General features: G+C 40.5%; 2 protein-coding genes across 2 annotated transcripts; one reads left to right on the top strand and one right to left on the bottom strand.

Moving 5' to 3' along the window:
- Positions 1-1,780: 1,780 nt before the first annotated feature.
- LOC114557249 (adenosine receptor A1) lies at positions 1,781-4,652 on the bottom strand. Its single transcript, XM_028580634.1, has 3 exons — positions 4,626-4,652; positions 3,874-4,243; positions 1,781-3,070 (listed from the first exon to the last, which is right to left on the bottom strand). Exons 2-3 carry the CDS (start codon positions 4,239-4,241, stop codon positions 2,212-2,214), a joined length of 1,227 nt encoding a protein of 408 aa, XP_028436435.1. The 5' UTR covers positions 4,242-4,243; positions 4,626-4,652; the 3' UTR covers positions 1,781-2,211.
- Positions 4,653-6,948: 2,296 nt separating this feature from the next.
- Positions 6,949-18,826, top strand: rps19 (ribosomal protein S19). The gene is made up of 6 exons (XM_028580635.1): positions 6,949-6,988; positions 9,310-9,380; positions 9,568-9,668; positions 14,710-14,893; positions 16,756-16,810; positions 18,772-18,826. Exons 2-6 carry the CDS (start codon positions 9,310-9,312, stop codon positions 18,802-18,804), a joined length of 444 nt encoding a protein of 147 aa, XP_028436436.1. The 5' UTR covers positions 6,949-6,988; the 3' UTR covers positions 18,805-18,826.
- The last annotated feature ends 3,847 nt before the right edge of the window (positions 18,827-22,673 follow it).

Below are 22,673 nucleotides of genomic sequence, written 5' to 3' on the forward strand. Positions count from 1 at the left end.
GCGCAGGGCTAGATTTGAAAGCCGCCAGAGGTCACAGGGTAATAGATCGATGTGTTTCCCTTCCACCGGCTTCACGTTGCCTGTCATAAAGACAGATTGTCAAACGGCAATCAAAGTAATGGACTTGCCAGGCACTACCAGCATGAGTTGACACTCCGGGCCAACAAACAATTCACACACGTACACAAGTTGACACCAAACATATCTTCACTTTACGATGACGCAAAGGTAGCATAGCTAGCTCCTGCTATCAGAACCGCTGTGGTCGATGAGTAATAAAACTGAGAATAGTGTCCCTTTTATATGTCTTCAAAACAGCAGTGTATGTCCTCCAAACAAAGGTTTCATCTGTTGTTTTCCTGTGAGATTCACAGCACTCAGTCTGTTTGTGTTTGTCAGTTGTTTGATACTGTTATTTCTGCTTCTCCTCACAGTAAAAAAAAAAAAAAAAAAAAAAAACAAAAAAACTCGACAGAAAAGTAAACTTTGTAGTTCAAGCACTGTTTCGTATGTTTTCTATAAAGAAATATTTCAATCACAATCTAATTCAAAGCACTTATTGCTGGGTGTAGGAGCTAATGCTGTTACTGCTTGCTCTGGTGCATCCTGGGAAACCGGCCATTATCTAACCATAACAATGATACAACTCAGCTGCTAAACGTAATGATAATCAGACCACCACTGTGATCATAGAGGGTGATTATCGAATCAATAGACATAAGCAAAAAATGAGATAGGGCCAGATAACAGTTGGTTGCATTCCTCCCCCGGTTTATGACATGCAGTGAATGTAGCATTATCTGGCCAGTAATGACAGCAAGGAGTCTATGAATAACTCAAGCGCTTGCTCCCTGATGCGAGTTTCACAGATTAACGTCCTGGAAAGGGTTCACATCAGATAATTCCCCGTTTATGACCCATTTATGACTGTCATATTTCATTTCTAGGAGTTGCTGCAGATATCACAGTCCTTCCAAACACAAACTCTTTATATTTCTGGTGGCTACATGGTGGATTAGACACAGTCTTATCCATCTGTAAAACCAACCCTGGAGACTCTGGATGGTGAACGCAGCTTATCTTCATTGGACATAGTGACCCGAGCAAGTCAAGGAGGTGTTTACAGAGTGGCAGCATAGCATGAGGCATTGATTGAGGTGCCTGAGTGCGTCAAGACCGAGCGTAATCAGGAAGCAGAGAGCTTTCAGGCAGACAGAACAATTGAACGGTCAAAAAATAAAATGTTTTTCTTCCCCCATTTACCAGATTTCAATGTCAATAATATGTTCCTCTCAGGGATTTTCTTTGCAGTGATGGAAGACATACTGTACTCTGTGTTTTTTATTTAGTACATAAAGAGGAGATGGAAAACAGGGAAAGACATAACGAGTGTGAAGATAAATGAAAAAGAGACACAAGAACTGTGGAATGAGCTGGAAAATAATCCATCCAAACCCAGAGAGGCCAAGAGAGAAAAGAGAAGAGAGAAAGAGCTGCTCTACAACCATGACAAACAGGAAAAAGAAAAGCGAGAGAGTGTTGAATGTCATGTCAATGTTCCATGCAGCAAGAGACAGATTTCTCATTTTTTTACACCGATGCAGTTCAAGATGAATAATTCAACTAGAATGAGCGAGGCCCTTTTTATTACATGATAGCATCACATTGTATTTACAAGTTTAATCAAAACATCCATTAATGTTATGTCATAACCAGGTGAATGATGCTTCCCTACGATGCTGCATCCTCTCTGGACCATATGTTATTTCTGAATGTTTGATCACGCTGTCACTCATATTATCTACATTACTGGTGGTTGGCTTAGCAGAGACTTAGAATGGGCTTAGAACAAGACCCATAGGAAGAGCCGTCAAAGAAAACAGACATCTGTGATCAGGATAGTTGTCATCATCTGGAGACTTAATTTTCTCACTGACATTTGGTGTGGGACCTGATAATTAACTGGCCTTTTGATTTGCAAGTTATTCATAGCGTCTGTGCATAAGGTTGCTGATTAGTTAACAGGCCAACAACAAACAGGAATATGCTGTATTTATTCTTCAGCCCACAAGCTGTTTATTGCAAACACTAGCTTTTTTCTCAGACACACAAAACATGGAAGGAACATTGTTTTAATTGAACTGCTTGAAGATGATGAGAAATTTTTACGTAGAAAACAACAGCCTATAGAGCTTCGATTTTCTCAGGAATTCAGACCTCTGGGCACACTTTGGATTTAAGAGAGTGTTTAGCTGAAGACCATGGAGCTGCCTGCACTGCCTCACACAGGGCCAAACGGACAGATTTTCCTCTGGATGGGGCCACTGGAGGTGGAAGGTGGGCAACAGAAGGAGGAAAGCATGCCCGTTCTTCCACCACCTGCTTCTGAGGAGGAGTGAAGAGCATCTGGGGCACAAGGCTGTACAGCTGGGAGAGTAACGTGGCAACTGCATGAGTCCAGGCAGGAAGATTGGTACTGGGGGTGAAAAGCAAGAGGGCATGGATAATGTGGAGCGGCAGGCACAGCAGAACTAAAAGGGAGAGGGACAGAGCCAGGGAACGGACCCTGAGGGAGTCATGTTTAGTGGGGTCTGCATGACTGAAAGGAGTCTTCCTGGGCCTGATGCATAGCAGGTCAAGGTAAATGACCAGCAGGCAAAGCAAGGGGAGCATGAACACTGTCATCCCATGGACATAGACCAGGAACTGGGGACTGAAAATGATGTCAGGGGCACACACTCCCCAGTGGCTGCTGTGAATCTCAGCGTAGGTGAAGTTGTGCATGTCTTCCACATAAAACTTTGACAGGAAGCCTCCGTATGGAAGGTACTGTCCGATGACCTTGCGGTCATGGTGGTACTTAGGCGGCGGGGAAGGGGTAAGATGGGGTAAAGAGGTGGTCCAGTTGCCGTCCAGCCCGAGGCCAGCTGTGGCCGAACCAGTCTTGCCTCTTCTCCAGGTGTCGAGGATGTCCGAGCCGATGAACTGGGCAAAAGAGGACAGAACCGAGCCCACCCAGCACAGCAGAACCACACAGAGAGCTCGTTGACGGGTCATCACTGAGGAGTATCTGGCATTCACAAACATGTGGAGGTGGACATGTTTGAATAATGTTTATAAAACTGCACTCAAATGCCCTTAAACTGAAGAAAGAAATGAACATGATCAGTTCCCACAGCCCTACACTGCCTCAACATTCATCTCTCAATAACACCAAAATACAATATGACTCACCTTAGCAAAAGGGCATTTTCATTGTAAAATTATTTTCTGACTATTAGAAGAGATCTGCTTCTAAATTATGTGTACAAAAATCCCATCTTATTGGAGACCATCAAAAAAAGACATAATACTGTCTCTCCTCCACTGAAAGACTGGATTTGTAGGTCACTGTCAATCAAACATTGAATAGCCTCAGAGCCTTGGAGCCTATTGATAGTTACTCACCCCTGTCTCTCAAATGGCGGTATAAGCAGTGTGTAATAAAAAGCAGCCTTATGAGCAGGGATAAAACAGCCTATTTTATGTAACAGTATGCCATACAATCGCACATCGTGACGTTTGCTGCTCTTTTTTTTACTCTTATATTAATTTGCTTCCTTTCCTGTTGAAAGCACGCTTGAAAGTGTTGACTTGTCCCACCCACATTTGACCCTCACCGGCCCACATACAAGAAAATGTTATAGAATGTAGTATGTGATGCTTTATTATTATGTTTCTGAGAAAAATATCTCATGCATTTTATGCAATGTATCCAATAGTATTTATGTTAAATTAGATCTAAACTAGCTGCCAGTTAACTCTGGTGCATCTCCTGTTAATTGTGTGCAGTCCCTGCAAAAATAAACTGCTTAAACTGACTTCTCAACTCACCTGTCTGCCAAGTGATACTGCAGGTGGCTGTCCAGTGTAAGCATCATTAACAGGAACATGGTAAATTGCCTGGCCAGCAGGGGGCAACACACCAAGATTATGCATGTGTACAGACACTGTGGGGTTCGCAGGTTGAGTAACACTCTCGCAGGGACCCCGACTGCACCCGCTACAGCACCCACCCAGCCCAGGCACAGCCGAAGACAGTATGAGACACTCCCGGGTTGGGGCCTGGGCCCCTGGGTTCCCTCCTGGACATCAGCCACTGTACTGCTGCCACTGACCACCATGCACAACCTCACACTCACCACAATTAAAGATACAGATAGGATGCACTGGCACAGGGCGTAAAGCCACAAAAACTCCATGTCTGGGGGAGATTAAAAAAGACAGAGACAGATAAAGGGTACAGTTTAAAAAGTAATTTCTGATAATGATGTGAAAGAGCAAAAATGAAAGAAAAATGTATACAGTAGATGCTTATGCAAATACAGCATAATTCACTCTCACTCTAGTTGCCACTCCTGCCCTACATCCAACATGTGTCTTTCAGCAAAGACCCTGCAGCGTTAACTTGCATTTCTATTCTTGCAAAGAATAGAAAGAATACAAATGAGAACTGAGTGACAAAGGGTAGAGGAAATGTAGAGGTTAAGCACAGGGGTGTAGGTCACAGATGTAAAAACAGTAAAAGCTGTATTTCAGCGAATATGGGAGATCAAAACATCTATTCTGTGCTTCTCAAAGTTTACCTTTATCACAATTATAACGTAGCCGGTAGATGTCATAGATAAAGCCTAGCCTATATATGGCCTAGGTAGATAGATGTGATGAGCTGCGTTAACTTGCATTTCTATTCTTGCAAAGAATAGAAAGAATACAAATGAGAACTGAGTGACAAAGGGTAGAGGAAATGAAGAGGTTAAGCACAGGGGTGTAGGTCACAGATGTGGAAGGATAGAGAATATGATGTGAATGTGATGAAGATGTGAAAGTTTACACTATTAGCAGAGAGATGGGCAGGGGGAGAGTAGATATTTTGATAGGTATAGGAGAGCTGTAAACGTGCCTAGAGAGTGAAAAGGTCAGGCCAGACCAAACTTGACAGAACTTCTCCACAGAGGACGTGAGCACCATGCAAACATAGAGCAATGAGCACCAAGCTGGGTGGTAACATACTGTTAACACTCTCTTTTCTTTCCTGTTTTGCTGTTCTCTGTTTTGCTGCTCATCTCCCATGGCCCACCATTTGCACACTCACACCCCCTGAAACACAAACCTAGACATTTATGCATAAATACATAAACACTTACACTCAATCACACAAGCGCGCACCACACTCCCGAGTGAGTATTTCCAGCAAATGCATTCAAAAATGATTGGCAGCTAATTTTAGTGCATTTTCAAACAATGGTCTCACATAAAGCGGAGTGGATGAATATGGAAAAAGCTGATTTGCCAGAGCAATATAACACCTGTCCAATTAATGTGAACTTTTCAAAACATTCTGCGTTAGTCGTCACTTTTTTATAATAATCGTAACTGGCTGAAATCACCTCTTTATACCATTTCATAATCCCTTTACACAGTTGTCTCCTGTCTCACGTCTTGAAGGGCCTTGGCAAAATTGTTTTACTGAAGAAATTAATGGAGTTTAATCCACCTTGTGTGAGTTTTCAATTCAAATTGGTGGCTGGTCACTCCCAGTGCAATTAATTTGCCTTAATTAATGAATAAAGCTCTTTGAAACAACATGCAAGCTGTAGGGCCAAAGCTTTCAGCATGGTCAGAGTTTTTTAGAGAGTTGAAAAGTCAGGATGTTGATATGATATCAAAGTAGTAAATTAGGAAAAAGGGTACAGTTACCTGTTGTGAAGCCCTTCAATGACACAGATTATACAAAGCTCTATAATCTATCCTCTAGATGACTTGGCTGCCTTTTTATTTCCCTCCAGGATCTCTATCTCTCACTCTCTCACTGTAAGCTGTCTGCCCCCACTGACAAGGTATAAACCTGATTCATAAACCTCTGCTTATCCACCTGCCTTTTATCTCTCTCTCCTGTCTCTGCAAACATATCAACTGTGTCAATGTTGGAGCATATTGCCCTTTACATCTGAGATGTGCAAAGGGCAACACCACCTCCACCAGCTAGGGAAATATGTAAATAAAGCACACACACATATTTGAGCATGTACACACATATGTAGAAATAAGGTTTATTCATCGCTCTTATCAAAACCTTGTTACTCAGATTTTCCTTGATTTCTCCAATTTTCTCTTAATTGGAGAGAGAAAAAAAAAGAAAATTAAGAGGTAGCTCTTTACTCCAAAGACAATGTGCTTTTTGATGGACTTGGGATGAGTTGATGATGATGAAGAAGAAGAAATGCAAATGCAGCTTCATTGAACTGTAGGACAGTTATGGCCTGGAAAATGTGCTTTATATTTCCAGAAATTCACCCAAGCGTATCATATGTTTACAAATAATTCTCCCACTGTATGCCAAAAGGGCCAGGCTCCAGGCAGGTGCACACTGAGCCCAATTAAGCCGCATTTCACAAAAACATACCCACAATATAAATTTATAAACAAAGATGAACTAAGTCACTTTTGCCTGCTGCAATTTTGAAGATAGCCTAGTATGTTTGTTGGTTAATTGAAAATGGGAATCCTGAGGAGGGCAGAGGGAATACAGATTACACAAGTAGAATCATAATAAGTAAACACTATAGGCTATTACAATAATACAGTCTATCGTTTCTGTATACCCTCAGTTTTTTGTGGCACCAGAATCTCAAATCTCAGTCTCAAAATGAACTCTGCCTCTGTCGTTTTGTATGAGCATATAACGATTACAATTCTTAACTGTTCACGGTAAAAACAGTAAAAGCTGTATTTCAGCGAATATGGGAGATCAAAACATCTATTCTGTGCTTCTCGAACTTTACCTTTATCACAATTATAACGTAGCCGGTAGATGTAGATAGATGTGATGAGCTGCATCGATGGAAAAAACAACGCTCCAGTCTCGCGTAACGTAACGAGATTTGCCCGTTTTAACATCAGTTGGAAACCCCGTTCCACCCTCTTCCCTTCGCTGTCCACAAGCAAGGTAAAGCGCTAGATTTCTTCCTCGGTTATGTGAAACTAATTTGCTTCAAAATTATAGCATTTATCCACGAAAGGTGGTCAGCTGGGATATAACGTACAGAGTAATACATTGGTTGAGCTTTACGTGAAGATATTAGACTTGTTTGTTTGTTACTTATAAGGATTTGTCTTGAATGTTGCGCTCATAGAATAGGTCCGGTTTGTGATGGCTGCCCCCATGCTACCTCGTTGAGGCCCGCTAGCTAGTGGCTAACGTTAGCTGTCCCAATCTAGCTTTGCATTTCTTGTTAAAATGTAAAGTAAATATGCATATTGCCAACATGGATATCACTTGAAGGGTATAGAGATCTCCGCGAATTGTCTTTGTAAATGGCTAGGATTTCCGGCTAAATGGTGCTTTTCCTGAGACGGGTCAGCTAACGTTAGCCAGTCAGCGGTTAACGTTACATCCTTGCTGTAAGGGGAAGCCAATGCTGGTTGAACGCGTGTGACCAAGATCCCTCACACATGTAGCTAATGTATCAGACCTAAATTGTTGCCCTGGTGCTTGGGTTGTTAAATTGCCATTTCGATTTTAGTAATTTGCTACATCAGTACGTTAAGAGAGCGGGTCAGTCATGTCGACACATCATAGTCGAACCCCGAAGAAACTGTCATTATGCATCTCGCATGTTATATTTTCGTTAGATTATAGCTAGATACAACTAATAATAAAGCTTTATTTCTGTAGCACATTTCTTAACAAGGTTACAAAGTGCTTTACAGAAAAAATTGATAAACTAACAATGAGGAAAAAATCTCCAAAAAAGGATCATAAAACATTAACACCGAAGGATAGTTAAACATGTATAAATGGACCAAGGAGGGATGATAAACCTAACATTACATATTCATAAACCATTTCCTTTAATATAAAGTTTTAAAAGATGCTAATGTGGGTGTCTGATTTAGTAGGCAGTGTTCCACAGTCTGGTGCTCTGACAGCAAAGTCTCGGTCACAGCAGAAATGCATCCACTGATCTAAGCACATAGCTGGTCAATAAATCCTGCATATAATTTGGAGAGAGTTTATTTAATGCTTTAAAAAAGTTATTACAATTTTAAAATCAATACAGAACATGACGGGCAGCCAGTTGGCTAGCACAGGAGAAACTGTTTTCCTTCAGATCGTTTATAGATCTCAATGTTTCCGACCGCACTTGAAGGCAGCTTTATTTCACAGGAGAGAGAAAAAAGAGCGAGAGAGTGCTTTGTTGTTAAAGGAAACATTCAATCTCCTGGGCAGTTCAGTGCTTGTTTTTTTTTTTTTTACCCTCGTTTTAAAACTTTCTCGATGTAGCGATAAAGTCAGCGATGTTTGCTGTATGGGATTCTCACACCGCCTCAAACCATAGCTCAAAACACAAGTCTGATCTCTGGTTATATGGCGTTTTTGTAGAATGGCCAACGCAGGCTGTCAGAATGCTGGTTCATGCCACCTGGGAATAACAGGGACTGCCCCCGCGATTACGTTGTTTTTCCGACTGGCAGCGTTCACATGGTCGGGATGCGTGTTCTTCTGTTATATTGGCGTTTGGCATAACAACTTGTTGCATGACTGCCACCAACGGTTGTCCGTAGCCGAGAGCATCAGGTGTGTGAAAACATGGAGGCCACAATAACAAAAGATTTGCTGCTGTTTTCTTATACGAGCATACAAACAGCACATGGGCAGGTGTTTGTTTGTGTTTATTGTGTTTTTTTTTTTTTTTCATACATAGGCCTATTTATGAATAATTTGAAACATGTTATGTCTGTATGTTTCTTGGCAGAGGCGTTTGTCCACAATAAACAGTTTGTCATTGAAATATGTTCAGTGAACCAAAGTTGCCTACATCAAATGTCAGTTGTCGACAACGCGTCACCAACTGGGAAACTCTGTTAGCAAAATCTAGCCCCAGTTTCCCACCTCTGATTCCCACAGGAAGTGACGTGAATGATGACGTTTTCACTCGGAAAAACATTTTTCCGATGTCCATGAATGCACGGTTAGTTAGTGAAGGGAGCTCTGGCTGCATCATCATAAGTGCATTACCATAGCCAAGAAGAGAGAAATTAAGCTGAAAGGAGCATGCCTGAAAAACAGTCTTTACTTGCAGATCAAAAGATCTGCCTCAAATATTACGTTAAAGTTCACATTGGGCATAAAGATCACATTATTTCTAATGGACAGTGAACAGCATCCTTAAGGATTTGTATTTATGAGTAACTAACTCGCAGTCTATTCCTTTGTGTGTCAGTAGTTGATTAATGTAACGTGAATGTCTTTTCTATCTTATTTAGATGCCAGGTGTCACAGTGAAAGACGTCAACCAGCAGGAGTTTGTCCGTGCCCTGTCGGCTTTCCTGAAAAAGTTAGTATTCTGTTTTCCACACATCTTATTATTGGCATTTCTAAAAGACAATGCACCCTCAAGTGATCATATCGTAGTTGTAGTTTTCATCGAACTTATTCATTTACCAGAATATGTTTAGTTATATGCAGTGCTAACAAAGTTAATCACAGAAACTTCATGCTACACACTTCTCGACTGTCCCCAGGTCAGGAAAGCTGAAGGTGCCTGACTGGGTGGACCTCGTCAAGCTGGGTAAGCACAAGGAGCTGGCCCCCAGTGATGAGAACTGGTTCTACATCAGAGCCGGTAAGTCCAATTATTTATGTTCCTTCCCACTGGCCTCTGAATGGTCTCTTTGACACTAGAAAGACAAATATTTTTGTAAATGTTCCAAGATAGCTTATGGCTTATAGAATATATATTTTTTTTTTTTGTGATCTCAAGAATGATTGACCGCCTATGTAAAGAACAGTGCTTCTGAAATTTTATGAAATGTCGGAAAGTTGTAATAACACTACTTAGCAGAGCTGTCTGCTCCAATGAACTCAAGGGAACGGTCGTCCGCTCTGTCTCCTTTGAGGGTTAGCAACTGGATAGGAATGTAATGGTATGAAAATTTAACCTCACGGTTATAGTGAAGAAATTATCACGGTTTTTGGTTATTATTACGGTATTTTTAAGTTTGTTCAATATGTTCAGAAAGCACTGATAGGCCTACCCAACCTGAAAAAGTTTCAAGAAGTGTAACAGTGTTTATTATATTACAAAAATATAGGCAATAGGTTTGTAAAAACGATTGAAAACTAGCCACTGAAACACTGGCCTGCTGTAGGCTGTCTGTACGTTAAGAACTTGAACCAGAGATGTCTGACTTTGAGATCCAGGAAGATTTATTTACAACTCCAACATGAAGTTAACTATGAAGTTGTATTTGACGTTACATGTGAACTTGGATGTGGTTCTGAAGTATAAGCAAATAATGCACATTAATAAGCATCTGACTTACTATAAACATTATTTACAAAAATATTATAGCATATAACAAGAAGCAATACTAAGAATTACATTCATTTCTCGGTAATTAACATAAATGTAACATTCTCAGTAACCCAAACTGAGAATAAGTTCTCATCTATTACAGCACACATATCCATAACAGACTAATGTAATACACCTTTAATAGGTGGCTCCACAGCGCTATCCGTTTACTGGCAATAGCATGTTGCTAGTAAATTGCCCTTACACAACCTGAATCTCAACATGTGGCTGCCTAAGTAATAAACAATCAGCTATGCAATAAGAAACACAGCAACAGCAATATTATCAAGGCAATAATATAGCTCTCTCACTTCAAATAAATGTATTGTCGTAACACGGGCTAAACTTATCTACATCGTAGCAGAACACTTATTGAAATATGAATAAACGTAGGTTAAACCTTTACACAGATAACAAGGCAGTAAAACCCATGACAATTTAGCAAGCTACAGAATAGTTTTAATTTACGTTCTGGGCTACACACGACTTCAACAAGTCCGAAAACGGGAAAGGAATGATAAAGAAAAGTGTTTACAGCTACTGTAATGTCCCCTTCTCCTGTCTGAGCGCGAGTGATTGGCAGGAGATCAAAGCGCTGACTCTCGTCACTGATTGTTCAATCATCTCAGGAGAGAGAGAGAGCAAGTGTTATTATGGCATTTTTTACAAGGCTGATCAATGTCCTGAGCTCTGTCATCTCCTCCCTCACGCCATGATTCCAACTTCAAGAAACGTACTGTAGGCTACGCAGTGCGGCCGCACGGCAACTTCAGGAGACTCGGATGAAGCTGGCAACACACAGTTTCCACACCGTGGTAATCCACCATAATAATATTTTAAATAAACGCTAATTGTTAACATTTTTAAAGTAGTTTACTGTTACACCGGTAATCGTTACATCCCTACAACTGGAACAGTGACAGGACGTCATCGCTGTGCGAAGTCATGACAACCAAATAAACAATGGTGCGAGTACAGCATTTTCTCCTCATGCAGAGTGACAAACGGGGACAAAAGCCTTGACTACTGATTTACCATGAAAACCCGTGAAATATGACTGCTAGTAGCTTGGAAAATAGTGTTATGGGCACTGAATTTGATAAATTTAGTGTTTATCAGAAACCACATAAGACGAGAAGCTAGTGCATCCTTGTGGTTCGTCTGCCTCACTCCACGGTGCAGGGCTTCACTTAACGTTTAAAGTGGACATATTATGCTTTTTCGTATTTTCTGTCACATCTACAATGTGATTTTCATGTTAAATGTGGTCAAATAATGAGGTAAACGTATTTTAGAGAAACCCCTGTGAGCTAAAACGTTCATATTTCAAGCTGTTCTGAACGCTCCAGTTTCAACAGTTTAATTACGTAACTCTATGCCAGCCTTCTATGGTTGGTCATCTACTGCAGGTAGGCAGGCATTTTGATGGTAGAAAATGCTGCTTCTTTCCATTACAGTTTAACGTTAGCCTAGTGCAAACTATTAAGTAGCTGCACGCTAACGTGAGATAACTGTAATCCTGACAACCAATGCTGGTCATTTCTCCCCAAATTTGGAGTCAAATTACTGCTGGGACATGGCCGGTTGTGTAGTTTTTGGTTTAGAAGCCTTTATTGGGGATTTTTCATGGTACACAGTCCTGCTATAAAGGTACTGTGTTGCAGTAGCTCCAGCTGCTACTAGACTAACCGCGAGGCTGCGGCGGAGCTCAGATTCCAGGAAGCACTCTGGCCAATTGGAGCAGACTGGGCTTTGTTGGGAGGAGGGATTAAAGAGACTGGTGTTTCTGCAGAGCGTCTCATACAGAGGGTGAATACAGGTGCAGCAGCCATGGGAAGTATGAGATTGTTTTTTTTTAACATTAAAGCATGTAAACATGTTCTAGTACAAACACAAAATACAAGTATTATCCTGAAAATGCTATATAAAAGTTGCCCTTTAAAACGTTTTCCTTGTTAGTGGGGATGCATAGCGCTCAAAACCAAAATGAAAAAAACCTAATATTCCCTCAGTTTTGTTGCTAAACTGTATTTAAAATGAGCAGTGACGTTAAATCACCTGATTCACGTAACTTTATCCTAAGGTGCCGTCTATGTGCTAGATTTTTCCTTAGCGGTGGTTAGCTAGAAAATATGCCCACTGAGGAAACATTATTCTTATTTTGACACAGTGTTTAGTAATGGATAGTGGTCATAGTGAGTGAAAAGGTGATGAGAGATGCACATTGCAAAATGTTATCTGGAATTGTTAGCTACATTAGCTATGTGTGATATCTGTAAAGCTGGACGGACTCACAGTAGTAAAACAGATTTCATTCTGATCCAAAGAAAAATTTCTGTGAGGAAAAGTGCCCAATATCCTGGAATGTAATTGTAAGACATATGATGCTTTTGAGAAACGATTGCAAACCGTTGCTAAAAAGGAACTACACGCTGTATTCACTTAGGTCAAAGTCCTGACCTAACTGCCCTGGCTTCCATTTTTTTAAATGTTGAAGACAACTATTTCTTCTATTTTAGAGCTGGGCAATATATCATAACATATCAATTAGGGCTGCAACTAACGATTATTTTAATAATCGATTTAATCTGTCGATTATTTTTTCGATTAATCGATGAATCGGATAAAAAAAAAAACTTGCATCAACTCAATACATGCATACTTATTGTTTTAGTTAATAGTTGTGTAAAGGTAAGTAACCCAAATAGCAGATACAGACAGACACACACACTTATTCATTAAATTATTACCATCATTGTAGTAAGTGCAAGTTAAGTTCGTTTATACACCACACTATTATATTTGTCAACAATAACTGATATGGGACAAAGCACATAATATATACATAACAGATTGAAAAATTAATGGGCCAAAAAAGGCGAGTGAATAAAACTGTCTTTAGTCTTGCAAAGTATACCACCCCTGCTTTATTACTGTTTCTGTATCATGATATAAGACTAGATATCGTTTTAGATTTTGGGATATTGTAATATGGCATAAGTGGTGTCTTCCTGGTTTTAAAGGCTGCATTACAGTAAAGTGATGTCATTTTCTGAACTTATCAGGCTGTCGTAACTGTTCTATTATTTGCCTTTACCCACTTAGTCATTATATCCACATTAGTGATGATTATTTATAAAAACTCATTGTGTAAATATTTTGTGAAAGTGCCAATAGTCAACACTACAAAATTGTTGCGATATCGAGGTATTTGGTCCAAAATATCGTGATATTTGATTTTCTCTATCGCCCAGCCCTACTTCTATTACCATAGCTTAAAGGTGTAATTGAAAGTAAGGTTAAACACACTGCTAATGATGTACAAGTTCTTCACTGTTTATCTCTGACCTCAGTGCTTTGCTCATAAAATAAACTTAAAACAAACAGTAAGAAAATTTGTGTTTGGTATATTATTTCTGTGGTAACAATACTTTTTGGCAATAAATCTTATACCGTTGGAAAGCCTGTTTAGTTCCCTTTCAAATGGTGCCCCATTTGTAAGGAACATGCATTTGTGGGATGAGAAATAGAGCTGAGTATGTGGATTGCGTCCATGAAACATTTGCCAAATCTTCTCTGCCAATGCCAAACAGCTTATTCTGCCATTGACTCGTTTGGTGGATTGGATGATTTGAAGTTTGAAGAAACAAGACATATTGGCAATTTAACAATGTATTCATTTAACAAACCGGAGCCTCAGTAGCGTGTGGAAGAACCATACACAGGCACAACAGCCTGGCACCTCCTGCTCATGCTGGTCACACACTGCTGTGGGATGGCATCCCATTCTTCATTCAGCATTTGTTGCAAGTCAGCCAACGTGGTTGTGTTGGTCACTCTGGCACAAACGGCACGCCCAAGCTGATCCCACAAGTATTCAATGGGGTTGAGGTCAGGACTGCTGGCAGGCCATTTCCATCCTCTCCACTCCCACATTCTGGAGGTGGTCTCTGATAAACCCCGCTCTGTGGGGACGAGCATTGTCCTCTTGGAGGATAGTTTGGTCCCAGACTGTGGAGATATGGGATGGCCACTGGTTGCAGAATCAGGCACCTGATTGTCAGCACCTGGGGGTACCAGAAAGCATTATTACCACAGACAAATAATCCACCAAACACAAATTTCCTTACTTTTTGTTTTAACTTTGTCTAACTGCGCTACTTATTCATTTTCATTTATTGATTTGTTACTGAGGCCAGAAGCCCACTTATCCAAATGTCTATTTTACCATGTTGAGGGGGTACCCTCAAAGCAACATATTGTTACCGATGCCACATCATAAACACCCTCATCTCTTCTACCCCTACAGCATCCACAGTCCGCCACCTATACCTCCGTGGAGGTGCTGGTGTTGGCTCCATGACCAAGATCTATGGAAGTCGCCAGAGGAATGGAGTGTGCCCTGCCCATTACAGTGTAGGATCCAAGAATGTGGCTCGTAAGGTGCTGCAGGCCCTCGAGCTGCTCAAGATGATTGAGAAGGATCCCAATGGGTGAGTGCCTCTATTGATTGCCTGTTAGAGTGGAAATTAAGTGTTCACAAACACAGAACTGTTTTAAAAAAAAATATATACACTATGAAGAGGTACTTTTTGAATTTTAAATCTGAGACTTGTTTGGAAATGTATGTATACTCTTTTTACATTCAGTCAAAGCTGATGGCATGCATGAGTTGGCATGTGCATGATGTGGTGTTTTGGGCTAATGTGGTTATAGAGGTAAAAATGTTTAACAATTAGTGTTTTCATTTAAAATATGATTCTCACGGTGGATTACCACGGTGTGGAAACTGTGTTGCCAGCTTCATCCGAGTCTCCTGAAGTTGCCGTGCGGCCGCACTGCGTAGCCTACAGTACGTTTCTTGAAGTTGGAATCATGACGTGAGGGAGGAGATGACGGAGCTCAGGACATTTATCAGCCTTGTAAAAAAGGCCATAGTAACACTTGCTCTCTCTCCTGAGATGATTGACCAATCAGTGGCAAGAGTCGGCACCAATCGTGCTCAGACAGGAGAAGGGGACATTACAGTAGCTGTAAACAGACTTTTTTTCTTTATCATTCCTTTCTCGTTTTCGGACTTGTTGAAGTCATGTGTGTAGCCCAGAACTTAAGTTAAAACTATTCTGTAGCTTGCTAAACTGTCATGGGTTTTACTGCCTTATCTGTGTAAAGGTTTAACCTACGTTTATTCATATTTCAATAAGTGTTCTGCTACGATGTGAATAAGTTTAGCCCGTATTACGACAATACATTTATTTTGAGTGAGAGCTATATTATCGCCTTGATAATGTCGCTGTTTCTTATTGCATAGCTGATTGTTTAATATTACTTGTGCAGCCACGTGTTGATATTTAGGTTGTGTAAGGGCAATTTGCTAGCAACATGCAATCGCCAGTAAACAGAGCGCTGTGGAGCCACTTATTAAAGGTGTATTACATTAGTCTGTTATGGATATGTGTGCTGTAATAGATGTAACTTATTCTCAGTTTGTGTTACTGAGCAATGTTACATTTATGTTAATTATTACAGAGAAATTAATGTAATTCTTAGTATTGTTTCTTGTTATATGCTGGTGGCTATAATATTTAGTTTGGTAAATAATGTTCAAAGTAAGTCAGATGCTTATTAATGTGCATTATTTGCTTATACTTCAGAACCACATCCAACTTCACATGTAACGTCAAATACAACTTCATAGTTAACTTCATGTTGGAGTTGTAAATAAATCTTCCTGGATCTCAAAGTCAGACATCTCTGGTTCAAGTTCTTAACGTACAGACAGCCTACAGCGGGCCAGTGTTTCAGTGGCTAGTTTTCAATCGTTTTTACAAGCCTATTGCCTATATTTTTGTAATATAATACACTGTTACACTTCTTGAAACTATTTCAGCTTGGGTAGGCCTATCAGTGCTTTCTGAACATATTGAACACACTTTTAAAAATAGCGCGATAATACCGTGATCATTTTGGTCACTATAACCGTGAGGTTAAATTTTCATACCGTTGCATGCATAAGCTTGAATTTTGCCCTGTGAGTCCGCAATGGAGATGTAATCTCACTGTAGCGAGAGGACTAATTGATTGGCTTGGTTTTTTTATTCAAGTGGGCAGGGAAATGAAATTCCATTTTGAATTGCCTGTTTCAGGGTTGAGTGGTGATTTTTGCCAACGAGTATGGATGGAGTATTGACATGTGGCTTTCCCCGACTATAATAATGTGGCCAATGTGGCGTAAAGAAGTATTTATTGAAGACTTAAGCATTTTGTCTATGGATTTTTAAGTTGTGTAGGTTGATGTATTCTGTTATGTTCCCTCATTCTCCCGTTTTAATTTGTGCTGTTCTCATTCTCTCAGTGGTCGCAGACTTACCGCCCAGGGGACCAGAGACCTGGATAGAATTGCTGGCCAGGTGAGAAACTAACTTCACTAATTCTGTCGGCATACACACACTCAAGTAACTTGTGTATTTGAGTACTTGGATTGTCAAAGTCTGAGTAAAACCATAAGTAGAGGTGAAACTTTTCCAAATGATGCGATTTGTTTTAATACTTGATAATGACTTAAGCATCTCCTGGATGCATCATTACTTTGAGTGCCACGTGCTGTATAAATGGATCAGCTGTTGACGTTTACTGATCAAAGTGCATGTCAATTATTAAGACTATTGTTGTAGTAGTAGTGTACTAAAATGTATCCTGTTTTTTTTTATGTGCAGGTACTCATACGTTATGTCTTTTAACATGGTGCACTCATCACCTGCGGTACACAAAGGGCAAAGACTGATAAAATGAAATAATTATGGTTGACAAACAATAGAAAGGGTGCAGAAACGGGTTGTAACAGACCTTTTTTTGAGACGTTTATTAGACAATTTCATTCAGAATGTGCTATGACTTATACAATAGCCTTATACATTAAGAGATTAAACTAGGTCTGTGAAGAGAGTTATGTATAGTCTGATTGTTTGCTTAGTTCATGTTTTATCATGACAGTTGTAGTAAGAGCATTTCCTTAATGCAGCAGAGGTCTGTTGTAGCAGTAAAGACTAGTTCGCTCTGGCAGTCACAAACAATCCTGGTGGCTGAGAATTGAATCCCAGCAGACGTTTCTTACATGTCTCTAATTGTTTCCTCCCATCTCAATAATGAAAAACACAAATGGGAGTGGACTTACCACTGGTTTAAATGGTATCCATTGTGCCAAGGAGTTTTAGTATTTGTGCTACAGCCTGGTCTAGCCTACTGCTAGTTTAAATGCTCCACTATCAGGCTCCTGAGCCATTGAATGAACATTATCGCAACCTCATACTGGCCAGGTTTTTTTATTTTTTTATGACTGGCTGTGTATGACACATTCTGGCATTTAATGATTTAGTGATGTTCAGACACACGGGGGGGATGATGCCTTAAGCGGGTGTGATCACAGAAATACCATCCCTTTGCTTTGATGAGACACCCTGTCTGTTGCTAGAGCACACGGCCCCAGTGTCACTTCAGTATGCAAGGCTTTAGGAAGCACTTGTCCTTGGGCAAATTTTCCTGCCAGCCAAGTGAGTTATGTGTCTTGTGTGGCACACTACTGGCACTGTTTGTTTGTCTACTAAAAAACAAATCACAGTTGGGCCGTGTCAAAAATCAGGAGAGAGGCAGCAGTGTTGTGATAATCCAAGGGTAAAGGGGGTAAACATGTGGAGGGAATTACATGCTTGGCAAGTCTGCCGTATGGCACCAGTTTTCTCCTTGTTTACCCATGCTAATGAGCAGTATACAGATGAGCAGACCTGGGCCTAACTCTGCCTACCTGCAGCACAAAACTGGCACAACGCATGTTTGTGTGGCTCTGCTACCTCCTCACAAATCCCCTTTTGTGTTGTAGTTTCTGATAGCTTTTTAAGAGTGATGCTTTTTCTGCCATGTACTGTCAGAAGACTATTCATGGTGTTCTTGGCAACAACTGAAACAGTTTCTCCTCCAAACTGTTCACTTAAGTGCCCATGAAATTGCATTTTGATAGTATTTTACTTCCTTAAGTTGCACATTTCCTGTTCAAACACAATATTGCAGTGGGTTTTAATGTGAGAAATTTACAAGTAAATGGTAAACAAGTAGAATATTAGGCAGATGGGAATTTACATTTGATCGCTATTACACAAATTATAGTTAAAATAGTTGGGATCATTTGCACCATCAATGACAGCATGAAACTATTAAAATACAAGCATATATTTTTTATTTTATTTTTTTACCCCCGCAAGTAATTGGATTTCAGTTGAAAGACAACACAAGTTTTCAAAGGCACTGAAACGCCTTGTCTGCTCTTGGACTTAATTTATGAATATTCCTCATGTTTTTGTTTTTTGTTTTTCCACAGGTCGCAGCTGCAAACAAGAAAACTGTTCAATAAATCTTTTTTTGGAGAAAGTCAAGCGCTGTGTGGTCTCTTTGTCTTTTAATTTATGTGAACAATGAAGATGAACCCCAGAGCATTATTGGTCTGATCAGTATTTTTGAAGTACTCCGCTCACGTTGTCGGACTAAGAAATTGCTTGAATGGGTCTTTGGGCTATTATTTTAATGCTGTTTAGTCAAATGTATTGGCAAGAGAGGACCCTTCTAAGGACGAGATAGTTGCCCTGATGAGCTATTTTCTATTAAGTATAAACACTTGGAATTGAGCTGGCTAGAGGAAAGCAAACTGCTGCATGAAATCATCCTAGCGGATTTAAATGCCACTTAGTTTAAAGGGCAGCAAATGACCATGGGTGTTTTCAGATCCTCTAACAAGCAAAAGCTAACGATGGGGTGCGGTTTTGAAAAGGCTTCCTGGGAGCTCCCATCAGTGAGACAATAGTTTCATCAGTGGCTAAACGCTCTCTTCTCACAATGCACATAGCTTCCATATAGGGCTGGTCATATCTCTATTAAATCAACATCGCTATGAGGCTAGATATCGTCTTAAATTTTGGATATTGTGATATGACAAGTTTTGTCTTTTCCTGGTTTTAAAGGCTGCATTAGAGTATGTAATTCTCTGAGCTTCCTAGCTGTTTTCATCATTTGCCTTTACCCACTTAGTCATTGTATTCACATCCTTGGTGATTATCATCAAAACTCTCATTGTTAATATTTAGTGAAAGCTCCAGTAGTCAACTCTGCAATATCGCCATCAATGTATTTGTTTTTCCATATCGCCCAGCTCATCTTCCATATCAGTCTTTTTTCGTGTATCAGATGGAGTTTGTACAGATTGCTCCATGATACTGTGATGACAGGAATAAAAACACAGTGGAGTAGCTGAGGCAAGTTGCTCCCTGGACGCTGTATGTGGCTGTCCACTGCTCCTAATGGTTGGGATGGGTTTAATGCAGAGATTGAATTTCACTGCATTGTACTGTATGGTTGTATATGACAATTGTTTTTTTTTTTTTCTGGACAATTCAATAACTAAGGAATGGTGTCATGATTTAGTGGTGTCATTCAGGGCCACAGTGCCACCTAGAGACAGATACAGACCAATAGCAGGTTCTTAAACCAACTTGATAATAAAAGCATTGAACAAATAGTGAACATTTACTATTTGACATTATCGCTGCCAAGATAACTGGGATATTTGGTAAACCGTTTGACAAGAAACTACTCATTTAATGTGTGTAGGGGTGATGGGTGTAGTATATTGAGTTTATAGTTGAATCTACAAGTCTTTTCTAAAATGTATGACTTAAATATTGGGTTTCCACTTAAGTCATGTTGATAGAATATATTGCGCTTTTCTGAAGACACATGTTCTGTGTGCACAAAGCTTAATCAATGAGAGCACTTGACAGATTTAATTTGGTGGTGCTTCTGGAATCCTGCAGAGGGTGCCAAAGCCTATAGAATATCTATCATGGCTATACAGAATGTATATGCACTTTGGGGCGATTTCCTCTGAGGTGCCTACTCATGGACTAAAATCAGTAGCACTTATTAATCTAATGGCCCCAGCCTCTTTCTAAGGAGAAGTTGGTTATAAATAGATGCATTATTTATTAAAAAAAAGTCTGAAATTGTACAAGGGTTTGGGGTGCAGATGAGTGCATACAGTTTTAAGGGTTGCTTGATCGGCAGTCGATCCTACAATATGAGTGATATACACTCCTCAAATTGGGTTTATCGTAACAGCTTCAGGAGTTTACCACAGAAATGTGATGTGTAGTAGGACCAACTGACTGTAAATTGACTCATTGCTTGCTTTTGTCATTCCTTAGCTAGCCTCGAGGCAACAGAAGTACAAGCACAACCAAATAAGAAGGGGTGGGTGCAGTGTTCATGTATATCTGTGTCCCCTTTGAGATAATACAGATTGCTTTTATATTGTTGGCTCAATTTTTAAGTCCAGATATAAAGAGTAACCAGAAGGCATTGTTTAGTGACAGGGCTGAGCTGTTGTACACAGCCTGCTGTGCTCACTGTGTATATGTGTGTGTGTGTGTGTGTGTGTGTGTGTGTGCTTGTATTTGTGCCTGTGTTTGCAAGATATTGTGTGTAGCAGTTCCCTGGACAATGAGCCTGCTGTGTTTGCCAGTCTGTCAACCACTATGTGTTTGTGTGTACAGTACAGTACATATAATGCAGTGTGGTGCGCTGCCCCATCCAACTGAGCACGCGGCTGTCTCCTCTTTTTGTATTATGTCAATCATCATAAAGTCTCCAATTAATCTGCACGTCTCTCAGGAAATATTAATCTCTAGTCTTTTTATACACCCCCTCTCTCACTCATCTCCTCAATCTCTCTGTCCTCCGTCCGCCCGCTCTCTCCTTTTTTCATTTGAAGCCCAGCTGTTCCTGAACACCTGAACCTGTCGTCTCTCCCTCCCCCTTCTTCCCCTTGTTGATCCCTCTTTTTCTTCTACCCTGTAATTTGGAAGAGAGAAGGATAAACATGTCCTTGAGTGGCAAAAAAAATGTGTGGAATCCACCAGAGGTCTGCCATGTTTGTTCACTCGCTACTCTTATGACTGCATGTGTGTGTGTGCTCGTGTTGTGTCGTTGTGTGTGCGCTTTCTGCATCCATATTTTGTGTAAATGTGATCTCAGTTCCAGTCAGTTGACCAACATGTTGGTGAACCGATTAGTCATTGTGTGCAGCGTAATTATCAACAGGCTTCACTATAGCAATTACTGCTGTGGAACAATTACCACTTTACCAGATGCACATCCAAATGGTTTGTCATGGTGTGTGTGCGTGTGTGTGCGCGCGCATGCGCACACCTACTCACTCTCCCAATTCTTTGGCAGCTCAGTTTGATCACACTGAGAATGAATGCAGACCTGCCTCTTACCTCCTCGGGCTGGAAACAGCAGATAACTAAGAAATGTCTCCACTGCACAAGTCTCTCTAAAATAGAACCCGTACAGGAGAGCTCTTACACACACACACACACACACACACACACACTGTCAACCCACAGCTACATGCCCTCTGGCATGTTTTCCCCAGAAGACAAGACATACCTCAGGAAGTTTCCCAGTCTCTGGCATATTGAGTTAACTGAGTTTTCTTTGGAAAAAGCTGGCACAGATCCCATAGATTAGGGTTCTGATAACATCAGCCCTTCCTTTGGAACAAAACAATGCTTTTTCTCATAAACTACATTGCTTTCTTATCAAAAGCATGATCCTTTGTTTCAAATCAGTTTTTGTTGACTTTCAAAACGTCAATCTCATTCAGTTTTCTGTGTTTGTCAAAATCGTTTTTTTTTTGTGGTACTGATCACAGTAAGCTCGGGCATTTAGTTTAGTCCTTTTTAATATATTCTGTTCTAAAACGTAAGCGTTAATTGCACAAGTAAACCAAACCCACAGATGCAGTGTAGAGGCCGCGTATGGTGTGTTGATGCTGCATGGCTAGGGTCAGCCCTAGTCTGCAAGAGTGTGTTTATGGAAATTAGTCTGAGGCCAAAAGGTCAGTGTTGTTTTAGTAGAGACTTGAGCTTCTGCCCTCTGCATTACAAGTCTGTAAATGAGAAAACTGCTCAGCTACAGGACTCCTGCTTTACACACTTATCTGTCCCAGTGGGTGTGTAATAGCTGATGGATGGATGGGTTTTCTTTCGGGTGTGTAGAAGAAAGAGTAGGGTTGACCTTGTTGACTTCCTGAATAGTTTAAAGACTTTTATATACATCTGTCTACTGTATGTGTGTTGCTGTTCTTCTGTGTGCTGTCAGCGTTAATCCCTCATCCTCTGTTTGGCCTGAGAGCAGGTGGTGTAAACATGCGACGTGCCGCTCAGC

The sequence above is a fragment of the Perca flavescens genome, chromosome 6 (assembly GCF_004354835.1).
Source record: "Perca flavescens isolate YP-PL-M2 chromosome 6, PFLA_1.0, whole genome shotgun sequence".
Classification (NCBI taxonomy): Eukaryota; Metazoa; Chordata; class Actinopteri; order Perciformes; family Percidae; genus Perca; species Perca flavescens.

What these genes read in the sequence shown, in the direction of transcription:
- LOC114557249 (XM_028580634.1), bottom strand. Translation starts at nt 4,241, where the DNA reads ATGGAGTTTTTGTGGCTTTACGCCCTGTGCCAGTGCATCCTATCTGTA. An exon ending in CAGTATCACTTGGCAGACAG is followed by an intron (nt 3,071 to 3,873) that starts GTGAGTTGAGAA and finishes TGTGAATGCCAG; the next exon opens with ATACTCCTCAGTGATGACCC.
- rps19 (XM_028580635.1), top strand. Translation starts at nt 9,310, where the DNA reads ATGCCAGGTGTCACAGTGAAAGACGTCAACCAGCAGGAGTTTGTCCGT. An exon ending in CTGGTTCTACATCAGAGCCG is followed by an intron (nt 9,669 to 14,709) that starts GTAAGTCCAATT and finishes CTACCCCTACAG; the next exon opens with CATCCACAGTCCGCCACCTA. An exon ending in TGGATAGAATTGCTGGCCAG is followed by an intron (nt 16,811 to 18,771) that starts GTGAGAAACTAA and finishes GTTTTTCCACAG; the next exon opens with GTCGCAGCTGCAAACAAGAA.